General features: G+C 40.2%; 1 protein-coding gene across 2 annotated transcripts in view; it reads right to left on the reverse strand.

Annotated features, from left to right (window-relative positions):
* Positions 1-17215, reverse strand: part of IPPK (inositol-pentakisphosphate 2-kinase) — a 57735-nt gene that overhangs the window by 26470 nt on the left and 14050 nt on the right. The window contains exon 1 of one of the 2 annotated variants that reach the window (XM_082059963.1): positions 6046-6214. The exons of the other annotated variant lie outside the window; for it this stretch is intronic. Coding sequence (XP_081916089.1) covers positions 6046-6126 — 81 coding nt within the window. The 5' untranslated portion in view covers positions 6127-6214. Of the gene's footprint in view, positions 1-6045; positions 6215-17215 lie in introns of those variants that run through there. 2 annotated transcript variants of the gene reach the window in all.

Here is a 17215-nt window from a genome sequence, read left to right on the forward strand (position 1 = left end):
AAGAAGGAACAAAGCAATGTATTATGTTTAGTCATCAATCTGTTTCCTTCCCTTTTTCTAAGCGGGCAAAGGGTGTGCAGGTGTGGGGTTTTTGCCAGAAAATGTTTAGATATGTGTACCCCCAAAAGAACACAATGCTGGAGAAACCAGGTTGAAGAAATGCCCCAAAAAAAGCGTAAGAGTTTTAAATGGCCCTTAATCCCTGTTAAAATTCATGCTGGAATCTCGGTCCACCTCATACACGTCAGTTTTGCTTCCTCCAGAAAATTCTACAGAACAAGATGCAAAACTACTCCCTATATTACATCACATCACCTGGTGAATTTTTTGATACATCCAGGGCACAAAATCCATCAGAAATAAGAACTGGCATAGGTCTGAAATTTAAATAGAAGAATCTCCTCAAGGATACAAAAATGTTCAAATTCAAGTCTTACCAAAACTATGTATTTCCCGTTAGTCAAAATAAAATTCAATAAATACAAGCTGCATCTTTTCTGTTAATTTCTTACTGTGAAAGAACCAGGACACCACAACTTGGCCATATTTTAAATGAAAGCAACATTCAGAGAAGGCCATTGTTAATAAGCTATTGTACTTATACCCACAAGGAACAGCAACTAGTTTTTCAATATCTTTCTCCTAGCTGAAGACTACTTAATGCAGGAATCAGCAGTCTGTTCTATATTTCCTTGAAATCCAGACATTCATAGTTGTTAATTTGTTAATTCACTATTCCACAGACATTAAGGAGAAAGAAAAAAACACACAGAAAATAAAAAAACAACAGAACACTACTGAACAAAAAACAGAACACAACTGAACAAAATCCACTCTATAGTCAGGGATCTGGAATTCATCAGAAATGACTGAAGTTTTGGGGGCAATACTTCACCTACACTAATTTCAACAGGACAGAACACATTCAGCCAACTCCACGTAGAAAAACAATGGAAGAAGAAACAGGACACGCAGGTTTTAAAACTTGTAAAAATGACATCATCAGAAAAAGTGCCTCAAGAAGATACTCTCTGCAAGACAGCAATTAATGATCAGCATTACTCCCTTTCTGCCAAACAAGACCAAATAGGAAAGCTGCAGCTACCTAGTAATTCTGACCATAAGCTTTTTACTCTTTCAGCAAAAGCCTGTGTCTAAACATACAACCTTATTAATGGTCCTCTCTCAAAGTAAGTTTATTACAACAAAATTTTCCACCAATAATTATTTGTCATTATTCTTAAAAACAAATCAATCAACCACAGGAAAACTATTAAATATTGCAAAAGCACTATTAGGAACAATTATCTAGCCAGATTTGACATAAAGCACTCTCTTATTTCAAAAACCAAAACCAAATCCATCTCCCTCATATGCAGAACGTATCTTTCTGCACACACTTTGCAGCCATCATAATGCAGCCGCCAGAGGCAGCTAAAGATACAGCAAAATCCAAGACTACTGTTGAAACCCAAGAACTTCTCCTAGCAACCTCTGCTCTCTACAGTCCCCTGCAAAGCCAGAGCAAGGATCAGGAAAGATGCCTGCAAAAGGAGCACTGTGATATCTTCCAGCTTTACCTGTGTATCTCGAAGGGGAAAAAAAAAAAAAAAAAAAAAGTGAAAAAACAACAGAGAGAAGAGCCAAATATTATTCACTTACTACAGCCACCACCTTTGGGAATCTTCAGCAAGACTATCAACTTGATTCCCTCACCCTATCTCCTTAGCTCTGCTTCATTTACCTTCTCCATCTACCCTCCCACTACCTCTTCTATTTCACAAGCACACATATGCTCTGGAGATAGTTTACACATTCACTAATTAAGTCCCATACCACAACCAGGGATATCTGTTAGAGCTGCAAGCATTCAAAGATAAGTAGTAGATTATTATTATTAACGATCAAGGTGTCTGAAGATACACCACAACCTTTTGCAAGCACACACCAAGGTTCCTCCAGACTACTTCATCAAATAAAAAACAAGCTGGAAAAACCCCAAAGAAAACAAAACCCTTCTTGTAGCACTTCCCAGTAGTCATCCTGAAACACAAGCTTAATGTTCAGACATTTTTAAATTAAGCATTTGGTTACCCTAATATACCAACATGCAAAACCCAAAAATAAGCAGATATCAGCTGCAGTGATGCACAGGAGGAACAGACATACTTTATCTCATGACGCAAAAACTGGAGATTGCAAGCGTATGTTTCAACAGTGAAAGGAAACAAAAGTCATTATTTCTAGAGATGCTTATGCTACTTTCTACAAACATCTGATACGTTTTGAAATCAAGTCTTAAGCGTCTCTGTACAAGCAAACAACTGACTAAAACGCAGAACTAGAAATGAGGATTTTTCAGCTCACTTCTGAAAAACTAGGTATCATCTTAGATATACATCACCTTAGAAAGAGTTAATAACTACAAGAAAATAACTGTTCTATTGCAGTTCCTCTGAACTCTCTCTACTGCTCAAAAGTAGAGAGGAGGCGGCAAAGCATGGTTTAGCTCTCTTTTTAAATCAGAAGCCAAATTCAATGTGAAAGGAGCAACAATCCAGTAAAAATGCAGGGAGGAAGAAGCACCCCCTTTCTGAACTGCCTGGCTGGCTGTGATGGTGCTTGGTTCAGGTTTTGTACAGCAGTATCTGGACTGCAGCAGCTTACGCATCTCCAAGACAGCAACTAGAACAAGCACCAGACAATTCACTGGATGGTGTGAAGGGTGGCAAATAAGTTATTTGAAGAGGATACTAGGATTTGATAAAATATTCAAAATCGCAACCTGTGGACAAGGATCATACAGACACTGCCTGAATGAACTTGCAGTTTTTGCGCACTTCAAAGTGATCTTTCCAACTACCTTAAGAGCTGTCTTCTGGAAGCAAAAGGAGTTGCTAGCTTTATTTCTCACTATAGTCATGAGGTGGGAAAGCTGCCTGTTCATTTTCTACTGGAAGCATTTCAGCAGGCTGCAAGACTATACAAATTCTTTTTGACCACAATTCAGTTTCAGTTTGGATTAACTTAATGAAAGCCGCAATAAAAACCAACAGGAAAAGCTTTATCAGAGAAATTTTTACCATAATATTGTGTTTTGCAAAATTTTAGATTCATCAGAACAGAAACTTTAAAAAACATGTAAGCAGAAATTTGAGTATGCACCAAGCAAGCGAGAATACAGCTCCAGAGATAACAACAGTAACTGGAAATCCGCAGCAGGCATTCCACCTGTATTCATCAGATCACTTTCTAAATGGTGGAGAACTAATTAAAGCAATTCTGTAAAACTATCACTGTAAGAGGAGACGTGGTGACTAGACCATACCCTGCATAAGTCCTCTCTTCTTAACTGCATGAATAATGAACAGAGATGCACTTGCAGTGATTTCAGCAGCGTTTCGCAGGCTGCAGGAGCACAGGGAGACTTGTCACAGTTGCATTCTGCAGGATTAATAATCAATAAGAGGAAACAGCGCAACAAGCATTACTTTACAACACTTTCCCTGAAACAACAGAGCGTGTTCCACAGAACGCCAGTGTCTGACTGGAAACAACAGTTGGATGTTGCCTGTGCACAGGGCTTATCAGCTCATCACTAGCAGAGCTATTAGTTGGGCACGTGACTTTTCTATAATTTTTTAATTTTGGTACTGTACTAACTCTGCATTAACAGTGCATTATGTTCATGTTGTAAAAGGAAAGATACAGGGAACAGAGCTAACCAAAGAAATAAGGATAGCCTGAAACACACGAGAGCACCACAAACTGACAATGCCCACCTTGTTCCTCGGACTCTTCACTCCCAACCCAGCCACACTCCACACAACGAGGAACAGGAGCATCCATCCAGACTGGCTGCTCAGCCCAGGCCGAACACCCTGGGCTTGATACATGAACTCACATGGTACCTGTCATCAGTGTTCCAAAGAGGGGTCCAGAGGGCAGGAGTTGAAACAAGACACCCTGGATCTTACTTCATAAAAGGCAAAGAAACTCATGCACTCTTCTGCAGAAGGACAGGGATGTTTTGTTGTTATTGTTTTGTTTTTTGAAATTACTCAGATCTTCCAGAAGAAACAAGGAGAGGTTCAGACCTACAGAGATAGGAACAAGCTTCCTTCCCCTGTTCCAAAACACAACTACACATCAAAAGGGAGAACATGGAAACAAGCAGCACACACAGTTCCAGCCTGGCCTCTCACTGCCCCAGCATTTGTATCTGAGCACCCATTCATGTCTCCCTTGCCACAACCGAACTGCTGTCCCTCCCATTAGCATTTATACCCAAAAAACATTAACTGAAGACATCCAGAATAAAGCAAGGACAGTTAAAATGAAATTCACTGCCTTAGTTATGCTGCTGTTCTGCTCAGGCAAACCTGAGAATGACTTGACATCAGATCACAAGAACGATGATTAATCATGCAAGTATGTCCTGTTTGTAGGAGGCACAAAGTAACAATTAACATTGAAACAGTGTTTGATGTGCTTCAATTTTACAAGAGTTCACTACCAGTGAACACAAAGCTCCAGGATGTAAGCTTTACTGGTTCAAAGCTATCTATAAAGGAAAAATCATATCCATTTCACTTTCACTCCATCTTAAAGTTTCAGGATCTTGTTAAAAAGAGAACTGACACACTCAGCAACTATCCTGAATCTCTGGCAGACTTCCTTATTTTCTACATTATTTAAAGATACCGCAATTGCATCACTATTAATCTATTAGGTATTCTGATCCCTGTCATCCAGTGACCTAGTACTTTTTAAACTGTCTCAAAGCTAAAATTTAGACAGGAAACAAAATAATGCACTTTCTTCTTACAGCATAAATAGTGCCCCTCTTGAAGTCTGGAGAGCACCATAAGATTTCCAGCATTTTCTCAGATTTGCTATCTGTTAACATTTTTACATCTGGTTTACAGTTATAACCCAGAAAAGCAACATAAAAGAATCCACTATTTTCAGTCATTTGTTTAGATATTATTGAAAAAAATATGGTTTTCAGAGTTCAACTCCTATTGTAGATTTTTCTCCCCCATAAAGCCTACATTTTATCACATCGCCTTTAGTAGGCTTTAGATCTACAAAGTATCAAGAATGTTCTGTACCATAATAGTATTTAAACTGAAGTACAAACACATTTATAAGACAAAAATAGGCACAAGTACTTTCTAGAAGAATAAACTCCTTCAAGGGACATGTACAGTTAAAATCCAGACCCCAATATACTAAGTAAACAATATATGTACAAACGGGGCAAGAACACAGTGACAGCAGTAAAGGAACACGTGCTTTCCAAAGTGACACAGAATCTGCTTGATTGGATATGGCTTCATTGAGTTCTTACTGTTCATCAAAACGCAAAATCTATTTTACTAACCTTTTTGAATTAAGAAAAAAAAAAAAGTAACGCCACAAACAGGCCCAAAGGGTAAACCGAAGCAGAGGGATGAAATGATCGACCCCTTCACACAGAGATCTAAGGCCAAGCCAGAAAATTAAATTATGTTCTGGAGTCCCAATTCAGCACCACAGCAAGTGTTCAAACTCCCGTATAGAAAAAGAATCGGTGACGAAGGCCAAACGTTCCTTTCTTTCTTCTGTCACACACACACACACACGCACTACAACAGAAAAGGGGAATTTTCATCACTTTTCCTCACAGCTCCCGTTCCCAGACGCCCGCCGTCCAGTCATCAGCTGCTTTCGCTTCCACTGCTTCTGCGGCCCGGGCGAGCCCACACGCGCGCTCGTCCCTCGGCGGGCGGCACGGGCTCCCGCACGCTCCCCTCAGCACGCGGAACGGAGAACTACCTCGGGAGAGAACGGCGGCGCCGGGCGGCCGCTCTCGCCGCGGGAGAGGCCCGAGCACCCGGCGGCAGCCGCCTGGGGAGGCGCGGAGCAGGGGCCGGCCCGGGCCCCCCGCCCTCCCGCGGCGCACGGAGCCCCCGGCGCGGCCCCTGAGGGAACGCGGGGCCGGCGGGGGAGGGGCGCCCGCGCGCACCCGGCCGTTCCCCGCCGCAGCCCCCCCACACACACCTGGCAGTGCGAGACGACGAGGCTCTGGTTGCCCTCCCCGTGGTACTGCCATTCATTCTCATCCATCTTCTCCACTTCCATGCCCGGCCCGGGCCGCCGCCGCGCCCCGTGGGGACGGTGACTGCCGCCGGCCCGCCGCGCTCACGCCTCCACCATCGCGGCTGCGCGCCGCCCCGCCGCAGGAAGTCCCGCCCTCCGCCGGGGGGCGGGGTGGCCGCCGGACCGGCCCGCCGCGCGCGCACCGGGCGGCCATCTTAACGGCGGGCAGCGCCACCCTCGAGCCGGGCAGAAAAGAACGCTGTGCAGCACCGGCTCTTTCCGTTCACCCCTTCAGCCGCCCCGGCCCCCCACCGCTCCAGCCGCTGCCCAGAAAGCCGGAGAGCCCGGTCAGAGCCCGCCGAGCAGAAAGTAGAGAAGAAAAGCATCTTCCTTCAGAAGCAACGACCCAGACGCGTTTGGTGGTTGCCCAGATAATGTATTCAGATACCACACTGTATAAAATGAGTTCGCACCAGTGACAGAGGTTATTCAGATGACCAAACACTAAGGAAAAAAAAAAAAAAAGTGGAGCTTAGTTTTAGAGTTTTGTTTCCTGCTAAGGCTGTTTTCAAGGTTACAGACTTTATATATGAAGAACAGCAACTCCCATGTTTGCACATGTAGTCTGTGTCTCTAAATAGCTTTCTGTGCTTTAATACACCAGATATTTCAAATACGTCACAGAGATGTTCACACGCATAAATATGAAAAGACACATAATATTCTTTAAAACTCTATTAAAACATTAAGCTGTTTTCCTGGCCATTAATAACATGGTTCAATAGTTTCACAAAGTAGCTCAACAAACATCTCTATATGAATATACACATGTGCAGTAAATTTAAGACAAATTATCTGAATATCCAAATTCCCTATCACAAATACAAGATTAATCCAGTCAATTTTATCACTATAAGTTTTGACTAGAAACAGCAAAACTTGCCCTTGAATTACCAGTTGAAAAGCACCACTCGGGGCTCTGAAATTCCCACTTCGCCCCACAGGGCACCTGACAGCAGCCAAACACACACCAGAAGGGAACCGGCACTTTCAAGTTTTCCTCTAAATAATGACCATTTCTACCATTCAGATAGTAGCCAAACTTGACTCTGTATTACAGTCTTTTTAAAAAGTCAAAACAAAGAAAAGGATGCATTTCTATTTTTAAAGGAGAGAAAAGCTGCACCCAGAAGTCTGAAAATAAAACTTGCATAAATCTGCAGTGAGTCATTGATCCCTTTTTAAAATGTGTGGTGCTGTAACTTAAACTGCTTGGAGTCTAATTTCACTAAAACTTTTAAAAAACTTGAGGGCTAAACAATTTATACATTTTACCAAAAGACTGATTAATAAGCACTTTTCTTTTTTACTTAACATCCTATGTGCACCTACATGGAAGAGGAAACATGGATCCCTGCTCCTTCTGCCATTTAATAAAAATTAAAATAATGACAGGGGATGTTTAAAGTATGTTTCTGTCACCTGTGTTTGCAAAGTTTCTTTATGCTGTGCAACAACAAATGGATACATGAAACATACAGAAATGTATGAATACAATCCTGACTTACCGAAAGTGTTATAAATAAGTTACACTCAGTCTGTGGTAAGATTGTGGTATTTATGATCCCTGCATTAAAAATTAACTATACTTCAGATAAATGGTACATGGACACTCACTAGGCTTCCATGGAGAAATACAAAGGCAAATAACATCAATGCATTGTCTTGTAATGGCAGAACTAATTGTTTTTTCTGTTCTTTCATACTTCTGAAGAATGTACGTCTCCAGAGGAGAAAAATATATACAAAATAGAAGTTCTGAGTGTGAGGGCAAACACACAGGAAACACCTGGGTTCTAACACAGTCTCTCTCACTGATCACTTCACCCTTTCCTCTGGCATTCCATGGTGGGCATATCACAGGGGTGTTAAAACACATCAGTAAAACTTGGAAACTGGAGGGACAAAAGCCTATTAACATATTTTTCTCTCCTTTACCATTTTTTAAATATTACTAATTTCAGGTATTATCTGTAATGTGCTTGAGCTGAAAAATCTTAAGCTTTTGTGCCATTAATGATGTTGAAGTATTGCTTAACTGCAGTTCCACCAACATGGCTACATCTTGTAGTGTAACTAGGCCTTATGTAGACATACTTGGATTTATTTTAATTAGCGAGCATGCAGCTCAGCAGCTTTCAAAATGCAGCTGAGGATCTCAGGAGATGACCAGTTGTTCAGTGGTATTTTAGTATGTAAACAAGTTTAAAACCACACCAGGAATGCATCAGGTAATCATACCTTCAGTTCTAAAGCTCCCACTTAATCCCCTCACCATTTCTTTTTGATGTCACATGAAGGAGTCAGGAGAGCACCACAGGCCTCAGATACATATATTTTTCTGAGTCCCACAACTGCATACTTCCAGTATGTAGAATACCAAAAAAAGGTAGATAGTCTATATATTTTAAATCAATGGGTACTTAACTATGCAGATATTATCAAAATACTGACACATAAGGCTATCAATCAGATTTGCAACTAAAAATGATAAAATAGCCATCCTGTCTCTTTACATGAATAAGCCAAACAACACCACATTAACTAATATAAAATTTCTTCCCACCTTGTCTTCTATCACCCCATGTCCGCAGTTTTGTTTTTAAACTGCATTTAAACTGTGGCACAGAGCTCATGTCTTCGGTTTATCCATCCCAGCGCCCCGGGTCATGCCTGCTGTACAGATCACTCCCCTACCAAAGCCCACCACGACTCCTCTCCCACCTCCAGCTGTCAACCTTTGCTGTGGTACTCCAAACCACAATAAAGTATTTTAGAAACTAAGCAAATCAATGGCTTCAGGAACAGGACTCTAAGTAGGAAGAAAGGTGAGTTAAGGTCAGTGCAGATGAAGCGACATACATGTTTGTTAACAGACACGAGCTTGCACAAACTTACCCAGCCGTCAATAACCACAGATGTGAATAAACAAACATTATAACTACTGAGAGGTTTAATTGCTACATACAGTCTGATGAGGGAGGAAATGAACTTACAGACACAGCATAAGTAACTTGTCCGTACAGCATGGATGACCCCAAAGAATTGCCAAGACAGACAATATTTTTTACACATAGAAAAGATAATTAAATACTGTTTTCCATGCAGTGTTTATTGAGAAAACAACAACCTACAACTAATTATTGGAGGAGGGGGAACCCAAAAAACAAGCAAATTAACAACAGCGTTGTGGTGAATTTTGGGGACTGGTAAGAGAAAAATACGGACAAGAAGATCTATTAGGATCTAGAGGAGGTCTTTGAAGCAGAATACTATGGTGAAAACTCAGTAGCTTTGACAAGGTATTAAAGCAGAACGGAACAAGACCAACCCCATCTAAGCACCTCCTTGAAGTCTGTTCTTACAGCCTTTAATCCTGTGGGCAAGGAAGAAAAGATGAAGGGATAAAAAGCTTGCCTCGTATTAAGTGTCATACCAGCAAGTGGAAAACAAAACGCTCTTTGCATAAGGGGGGAAGGCAAACTACCAGAGCAGATGCAGTGGCCTGGCCAGCAGTCACGTACAAGCAGTATTTTTGCTGCTTTCAGGACAGGCTGACACTTCTTATTGCAGATACTTTGCTGTTAATGTTATACTATTCGCTCATGATCAAACACTCTCTTGCAACATATAACTGCCCCTGGAAAAACACTTTATTGTCTCATATCACAAATATACCCTAACATTGTGTTTAGTCCTTGGACCTGTTAATGGTTAAAGGAGAGCACTTCTTAAACTTATTTTTGACAGATGCCCTTTGTGACCATCTTTAAATAATGAAGAGAATAGGTATATTAATCCAGTTTTCAGCTAAACAGACATCATTTGGCAATACACTTCATTGGAAAAACCTTGAAACCTTCCCTGTTAAAACTTTAGTTCACTGAGTACAAGGTCTCCAGAAGATAAATCACAAATTGACGTAAACTGATCACACAATATGTTTCAGTTTATACCCAGAAGCACCAAACGGCATAACAATATCTGGGGATGGTACAGAAGGACTGAGCAGCCGTTTCTTCTCTACACTTACTGATAAATTCAGATTTATGTTCCCTGATACATCTATAAAAGAAAAAAGACCTAATTCATTAAATTCATACACACCTTATCTTATTGACTGCGTTGCTAATAATTTTGCACTGATCCCCGTATTCAAAATGGCAGCATAAAAAAAATTAACCCTTCCCCCAGCCAACTCCCTTGAAGAACCCAGTTTACTGGAATCATCATGACTGAAATCAATCAAGAGAACCTATATTTTCAAGACACATTTTCTCAAATGTTAAGCCTCAGATTATCTGTCATCTCCAATACAAAAACACAACTATAATGCACTTTCGCAAGCAGAGAAGCTAATATAAGCTCAATGCTTTCTTCTCAAAAGGGTGATCTTGTTCTCCTTTTACAATCTGTCCATATATTCCTGCGCCCTCCCCTTTGCATTGTCCTTAGCGCATTTACAACCATGTGGCACAACACAAATTATTCATCAAATGAATGGTCAGGTTTTCTTGAGTGGTATTTTTTTTAGTATTATTATTCTTTAGCTGACTCAGCAAACCAATACAACACATTGCATCACCACACTCCAGCCGTCATCAAAGGAGGAACAGGAACACAACCAAAGGTGCTGGGGAGCGCAGGGTGAGCAGTTTCTAGCACATTCTCAGACCAGATGAAGCACATTATGCAAGTTACTTTTAGCAGCACTGCAGAACCTCCTAGCAGGAGGAATGTGGTGGGGCCCTTTCAAGGAAAGATGAAAACACACAAAATGAACAGATGCTTCTGGGTGTGTTCTGAAAAAACAGTAGAGAGCACTTCACCAAAGAATTGTTCTGGGCAAGAGAACCGCATCACTCATTGAGCAGTCCAAGAGCTGTCACTTACAGGATTTTTGTCAGTTGGTTGATTGAGTTTTGTTGGATTTTTTTCCTCCCCCAGAAAAAATACGTATTAGATTTCTGCCATCCATTTACTGCTACATCTACCCATGTTAAAAGACAGTTGAAATGATCTGGGTTATCAGAGTATCAGTGATAAAGCATGCCACTAAACTACGCTTCATTGCTTTAAAACAGCTATTTCAAAGGTGACAATCTACAGTTCTCTTAAGGTGGAGTGAAGTGGCTATTTAACAAGTGATATGAGTCCTTCCTGATTGAAGGTTTGCCAAAACCAAGTGTAAAACAATATCCATTGCAATAAAAGTCTTTATGAAAGTGTCTCACTGTGAACAAAAACATAAATATGAGTAACAAGTATGCATCTCACACCTTTCCAGTAGATTTCTAAAGGGAAAAAAAACCAAGTTGTTTGGAAAAGAGCCACTCCTAACAGCGACAGAAAAATAAAATATACCTAAATATATTAGAGATGTTCTAGATCTCTCAGGTCAACTTTTTTAAGAAATTCCAATGACTGGGCAAGCATAAATTATCCATCAAATTGTACACTTAGAACAGAATCAAGCCCAAAGAGCAGCAAAGCCCCTTCCCACACAAGGCTTGGCACCTTGGAAGGTACAGATCTATTTATAGATTCAAAAAACCAAGACTTTGCTGATCTACTTGATGGCTGTTTTTGAACCTAGTTATGAATCTGATACTAAGTTAGAGTGCCAAAAAAAAAAAAATAGCCATTTGCAAAATCATAGCTGGAGATAGACACTTAATTACAATTAAAGATCGGTGACAAAAGATATACTTGTAGCTACTAAAAACATAATTGTACAATCTGTTAGAGCAATGCTGCTACTGAAAGACAGCAGACAAACCAAACAATAATTTGATTTATAATATTTGTCCCCCAGCTAGAAATATGTGGAAAGAGGAGATAATCTGACAAAAGCAAGAAAAGTAATGAATACAAATGTTCGTTGTTTTTGTTTGTTTTGTATGATTGGGTTCACGAGGCTCTGGGAGCAGTTTGTTTTACAAAGCAAATCTATCCGTACCAGACAGAGAACAAGAGAGACAGATTGGTAAATCTCAAAACTACTGATTACAACGTATGTATATTTTTGTATAAACAAAATGGGCTGATTTTCCCTTGTCTCACTTAGCACTGCAATAAGGAAGTTAAATGCCATTCACATAATTGTTGATCTGCTTCGCTTCTGGATGAGTCTGAAAAGCAGCACTGATCATGAAAATAAAAACCCACAATTGCTCTTCTGTAAGAACCCAATTGATCAGTATTAATACTTTGTCTGTCACACAGTTACAGGTTTCCAGGTGTTTAAAGTGCTGCAAACTAGATCTAATGCTAAACACCCTCAATGTGATGGTTTGAGAAGATACTATCAGGTGTCTATGCACAGTTTAATACTTACCTTCCTTCCCCCTTACATATCCCATACCTCATTACAGTAAAAGTCTACAGGATTTGGGTTTGGGTTTTTTTTTTTTCCTGTTGCGCTATGAAGTATAGTAGCAGTGAAAACATTTGCACACACTCCTCAGATTATTTGAGATCCTAGCTAATTCATTAAAAGGAGAAGCTCTGAATGTACTTTCTAGCTCCTGTTCATTAATATACACAGACACATCTAAAGAGATTGCTCAAAGACTTCCCATTATTTGGTTTGAAGTTTCTTGTAATTTTACTGAAACTTCATAGTGTTCCTGGTCATGGGAGTATTACTTTCAAACAGAAGTGTTTGATGGAGATTTCTGCTGTTCCTTTTGTTTGCTTAAAAAGTTAATTTTAAAAACTTCTGAAAAATTATTTTAAAATATTCTGGTTTATCCCATTAAACTTGTTATTAGGAAGTATTAGCAGTGAAACGATCACGGAGAATTTAGTGGGAAACAGTATGGAATAACAGGTCACCCTAAACTTAAGGATGTATCTTTTGCTGTGTTTTTAGTCTCAATGAGATTAAAATCTAAACTTCCGCTAATGTACACATGTAATATCAATGTTGACATGAGCTAACTTCTCAGTGACTGACTTTGCAGTCTCAGTATTCCTACAACATTTGTTTAAAGAAAGCGACAAAAAAGAGAAAAAACAACAAAAAAAAAACCCACACCACCAACAAAACCACCAAACCACAAACCACCCCACCAAATAGTTACATATGTTTTTAAAGTGTCCCCTCCTCTTTATGTGCTCTTACAGATAAACTACACTGACAGGCTATAATGCTCTGAGCAGCCTCCATCCATCTTGCCCTGTAATCCTCCTCTGTGAGCGGTCCCCAGCCCACCTAGAAGGTCAGTGCAGCTCTGATCCAGCCCAGCTGCATGACCATGGATCTGGTGCGTAACCCTGATGGAGAACAGCTGTGAGAAGCCACATTAGGACCTTCACCCTGCTGCTCAGGTCCTCACCCCTGCCCCAGCTGTGCTGGAGCAGTCAGGGAGCAAGTGAGAGCGGCTGCTCTGCAAGGGGAGGCCACCAGGAGCCGGGGTGACAGCGAGGCAGCCAGCGAGGCACAGCACCCAGTGCAGTCCTACAGCACCTGAGGAAGGAGAGTAGAGCGAGTCTGGTGGTGACAGAGACCAGGGATGGCCCCAGGCCATCTGTAGCGATGAGGCAAGTCCAAGCCAGGAAATCAAGTCACCAGTGCAAGGTCCGAGGCCAGACACAAGTGTCCCTGCAGCCAGATCCATCCTGTCACTTCCCTCTTATACCTTTCCAAACACCTGGCTGCTGCCTCTGTTACTCTTTATGTCTTACACAGGCTTCCTCACTTGCCAAGGCCAGTGGATCCTATGTGTTCCATGTCTCTGTGCGGTGTGTTAGCCTCATGTTCCCTCAGGATACTGCTCTAAAGTTCATATAATTTGGTTTTGCCAAAATTAAAGCTATAATGACTGTGTCATTATTCCATTATCTTGCTTGCAGAAAGTATTTTAAAGAACATGGGGCACTCAGGTTACTTAAATTACCTTGGCTTCACAATTCCACACTTCCTTTAGACAGGACCGATCTCATTTGTTTCAAAGCGCTGATGGGTTCCAGGTCCCATTCCAGTCAGCAGGTTCTGCATCCACTTAACACGGCTCAGAGTCAGGCTGCTCTGCTGCCATGTCTGTGCTCAGATGGGAGGCCTTAGAGGCATGGGAAGAGGTTAAAAGTCAATGGAAACAAACAAATGGAAAAACTTAAAATAGAAATGAGCACACAGATGGCAGTTAAAAAGATGAACTTAACAAGTGGAAGAAAGGAGGACAGAGGCAAATAAAATGAGATGTGCGGAATATCAAAGGCCGTAAGCCTGAACTGTCATTTTTGCATGCAAATTGTATTTCAGAGATTAGTCCTAGAATGTAATTTATTATGCTGTGAAAATTGTGACTAATTCTTTAGCAAGGGCACGACACTATTAAACACAATTGTGTTAAGAGGCTTTCCAGAAGACTCTTCAGGAGACTAGATCCACATTGATTCAAAAGGAAAAATGCCATTTCAGAAATAACCTTTATTACCTGCCAAAATCTGACTCACCAGAAGTTGCTCACAGCAACTATTCAAAAAAGGAACACAGCCTCATCAGTACTTATCTGTGCTCTGTATAGCTACACAAGTTATACATACATTAACCTTTCTGAAAAACTCAATCCCAAAAAGGTGTAAAAATGATTTATTAGAAGATCCTTGTGTAAGGATCATTCTATGATCATTCAAAAAATAAAAGGACAAACATACGGATCTTACCCTCTAACCTTTTAGCCTTCCCCAAATCCATTCTGTCCAGTTTGTGAACATTTCCCCAGGGCCCTTTTGAGTTTTGAGAAGAGTCTGAATTTCCTGGTCCTTTTTATTCCCCATCACCTCTGTTTCCCACCCCCCATCTGCCTAAAACCATCATTTTGCCCCATGGGGCTTTTTCTGCATGGGATACTTTGCAAGATTGACACCACCATGTTTCAGTTGAACGTCAAGTAATTCTGCTTATGCGTTATCACTTTACAGAAACAAGAGATCATTGGAACACAATGACAGCGCAAACTAAAAAAACCCCACACATGTATAGATTGATTTATTAGGAATTTTCTCTTACTAACAGTAGATTTTAGAAGTCTTGCTTTATTTTATAACCAAAGATGCTGTACTTAATGAAATATATTTCCCTTTCTGCTGGAGTATTCTTGCTATTAATATACAGTATTCTGGAAGGACAGCATAGTATGGCCTTGTTATTTTTTGTTATTTGTGTACATAAGATAAGCCTTACAAGATGCTGAAGGTACAAGATCTTCAATAGATAAGCATGTCCGTGTACATACTAGGAGTAATATGAAAGTGACAGTCAGCTTTCACAAGCATCACACTCTTATTTTAGCCATGATGCGTAATATAAAATCAATTGTCCTTTCTTGCTGTCAAATTTTCAGGCCCACTCCTTTGTATTACTACCAACTTAAAGTACACATTTAATTTCCCAGACATTTTAACTCTAGCGGAAATGAAGAACCAGAGTCTTTGGTTCTAACAAACATTTACCTTTACCAAAAGTAACTGTTCTTCTGCCACAAGTTTCCTAAAGCAATCATTCCAAATATGTATAATACATGAGAGAAAAAACATCGACCTACTGCTTTGTTTTTATAGGGAGATATCCACAAAGGCACTAAGTGGATTACATAAAAATATTAAAAATAGTCCCTCTTCCAAAAAGCATAAAGGAAGATGCAAACTGCAGCTCCATAAATAAAGCATGAAGGTAGAAAAAATGTTCCCCCCAAGACTGTTAATCATTAAAAAGTAAGCTTTGTCATCTTACAAAAGCGGCGACTGCCTTCAGATTTTGCATATAAGTTTTTCAGTTCCTCCATTTTTCTGCAGCACAGTGAAATGTTTGTCAGAACACAGGATTATACCCTATAAATGGTAACCCTTTACATGTTCTATATAATGAACACTCTTTAAGCGATGGGTCTCCCATTCCACTGAAACAGGGAAAACATCCAGCAATTACTGAAAAATCATTGGTGGGACAAGGTGAGAGCCATCACTGATGGGACACACACGGGGAAAAAAGAATACTGGGAAGTATTGGGGGGATAGAGAAAAAGATTAAAGAAACTAAATGAATTTCCAACAAAGATAATAAAATGCCAGTTTAAGACCAGCATGTACATGCGGTAAAAAAAGGTTAAAAATTGGCAACTAAGGATGAAACAGGAGACAACTGTATTACAAATGAAAAAGACTTACTGGGAGAAAGACCAAAGGATGTACTTCAGGGCTACTAATTCACTGGCAGTTTTAAGTATGAATAAAACTAGCTGCAGATACAGGCATAAAACTATAATGCTGTTGCTGAAAATGGAGCTCCAGCTTTAATTTGTTTACTTAGGTGTCTGGAGCAGTGGAAATAATATGCAGTTCATCACAGTAACATGTTAAATAATTAGTTTATAGGTAATGAAGCACACTAGGAGATGTGTTACTAGAAGAACAATAACCCAGCACTGCTATATCAAAAAATCCAGTCTTCAGAAATATTAAAGTGGTCACCAAAGGAAACAACTGCTGTTAAAAATGCAAGTGTTCTAAAACATATTAGCAGAAGGTACAGAAAAAAATTATATGGCTTCAGGACTCTGTCTGATATGCTGAATATGTTACAGGTAACTTTTCTCAACAGCATAATTGTTTGTCCCCCCACATTTAGTTAGCAAAGCTGATACCAGATCTCAGTATTCTCAACTATGGATCCTTGCAAAGTGATCTCTTTACAGAAGTAAAATCCAGGTCATTTAAAATGCTATTGCCACTAAGAACATAATACAAAGGGTATATTGCAGTACAGTATTACACACACCAATGGGGTACAAAAACAAAGGAGCTGTAATAAGGCTGGAAAAAAATGCCTTATAAAAGCTCTGGATTAATCTTCCCTTTTTAATCCAGTGCTGGTTACAATTCCAATTCTTATGTTCGTTGTCAAGACATGATGTTTGCCAATAAACAAGCATTAATCTCTCTTCATTTCATGTCAATGCAAAGGTTTAGCAAATTTAATGAGAGAAGATTATTTGAAGGATAGAGAAACCACTGAAAGGTAAGAAGGGAGGAGGAGAAGGCAACAAGAATTTGTCTTGTATGTGCT

Source organism: Streptopelia decaocto (genome assembly GCF_964273445.1).
Source record: "Streptopelia decaocto genome assembly, chromosome: 8".
In the NCBI taxonomy this organism is placed as follows: domain Eukaryota; kingdom Metazoa; phylum Chordata; class Aves; order Columbiformes; family Columbidae; genus Streptopelia; species Streptopelia decaocto.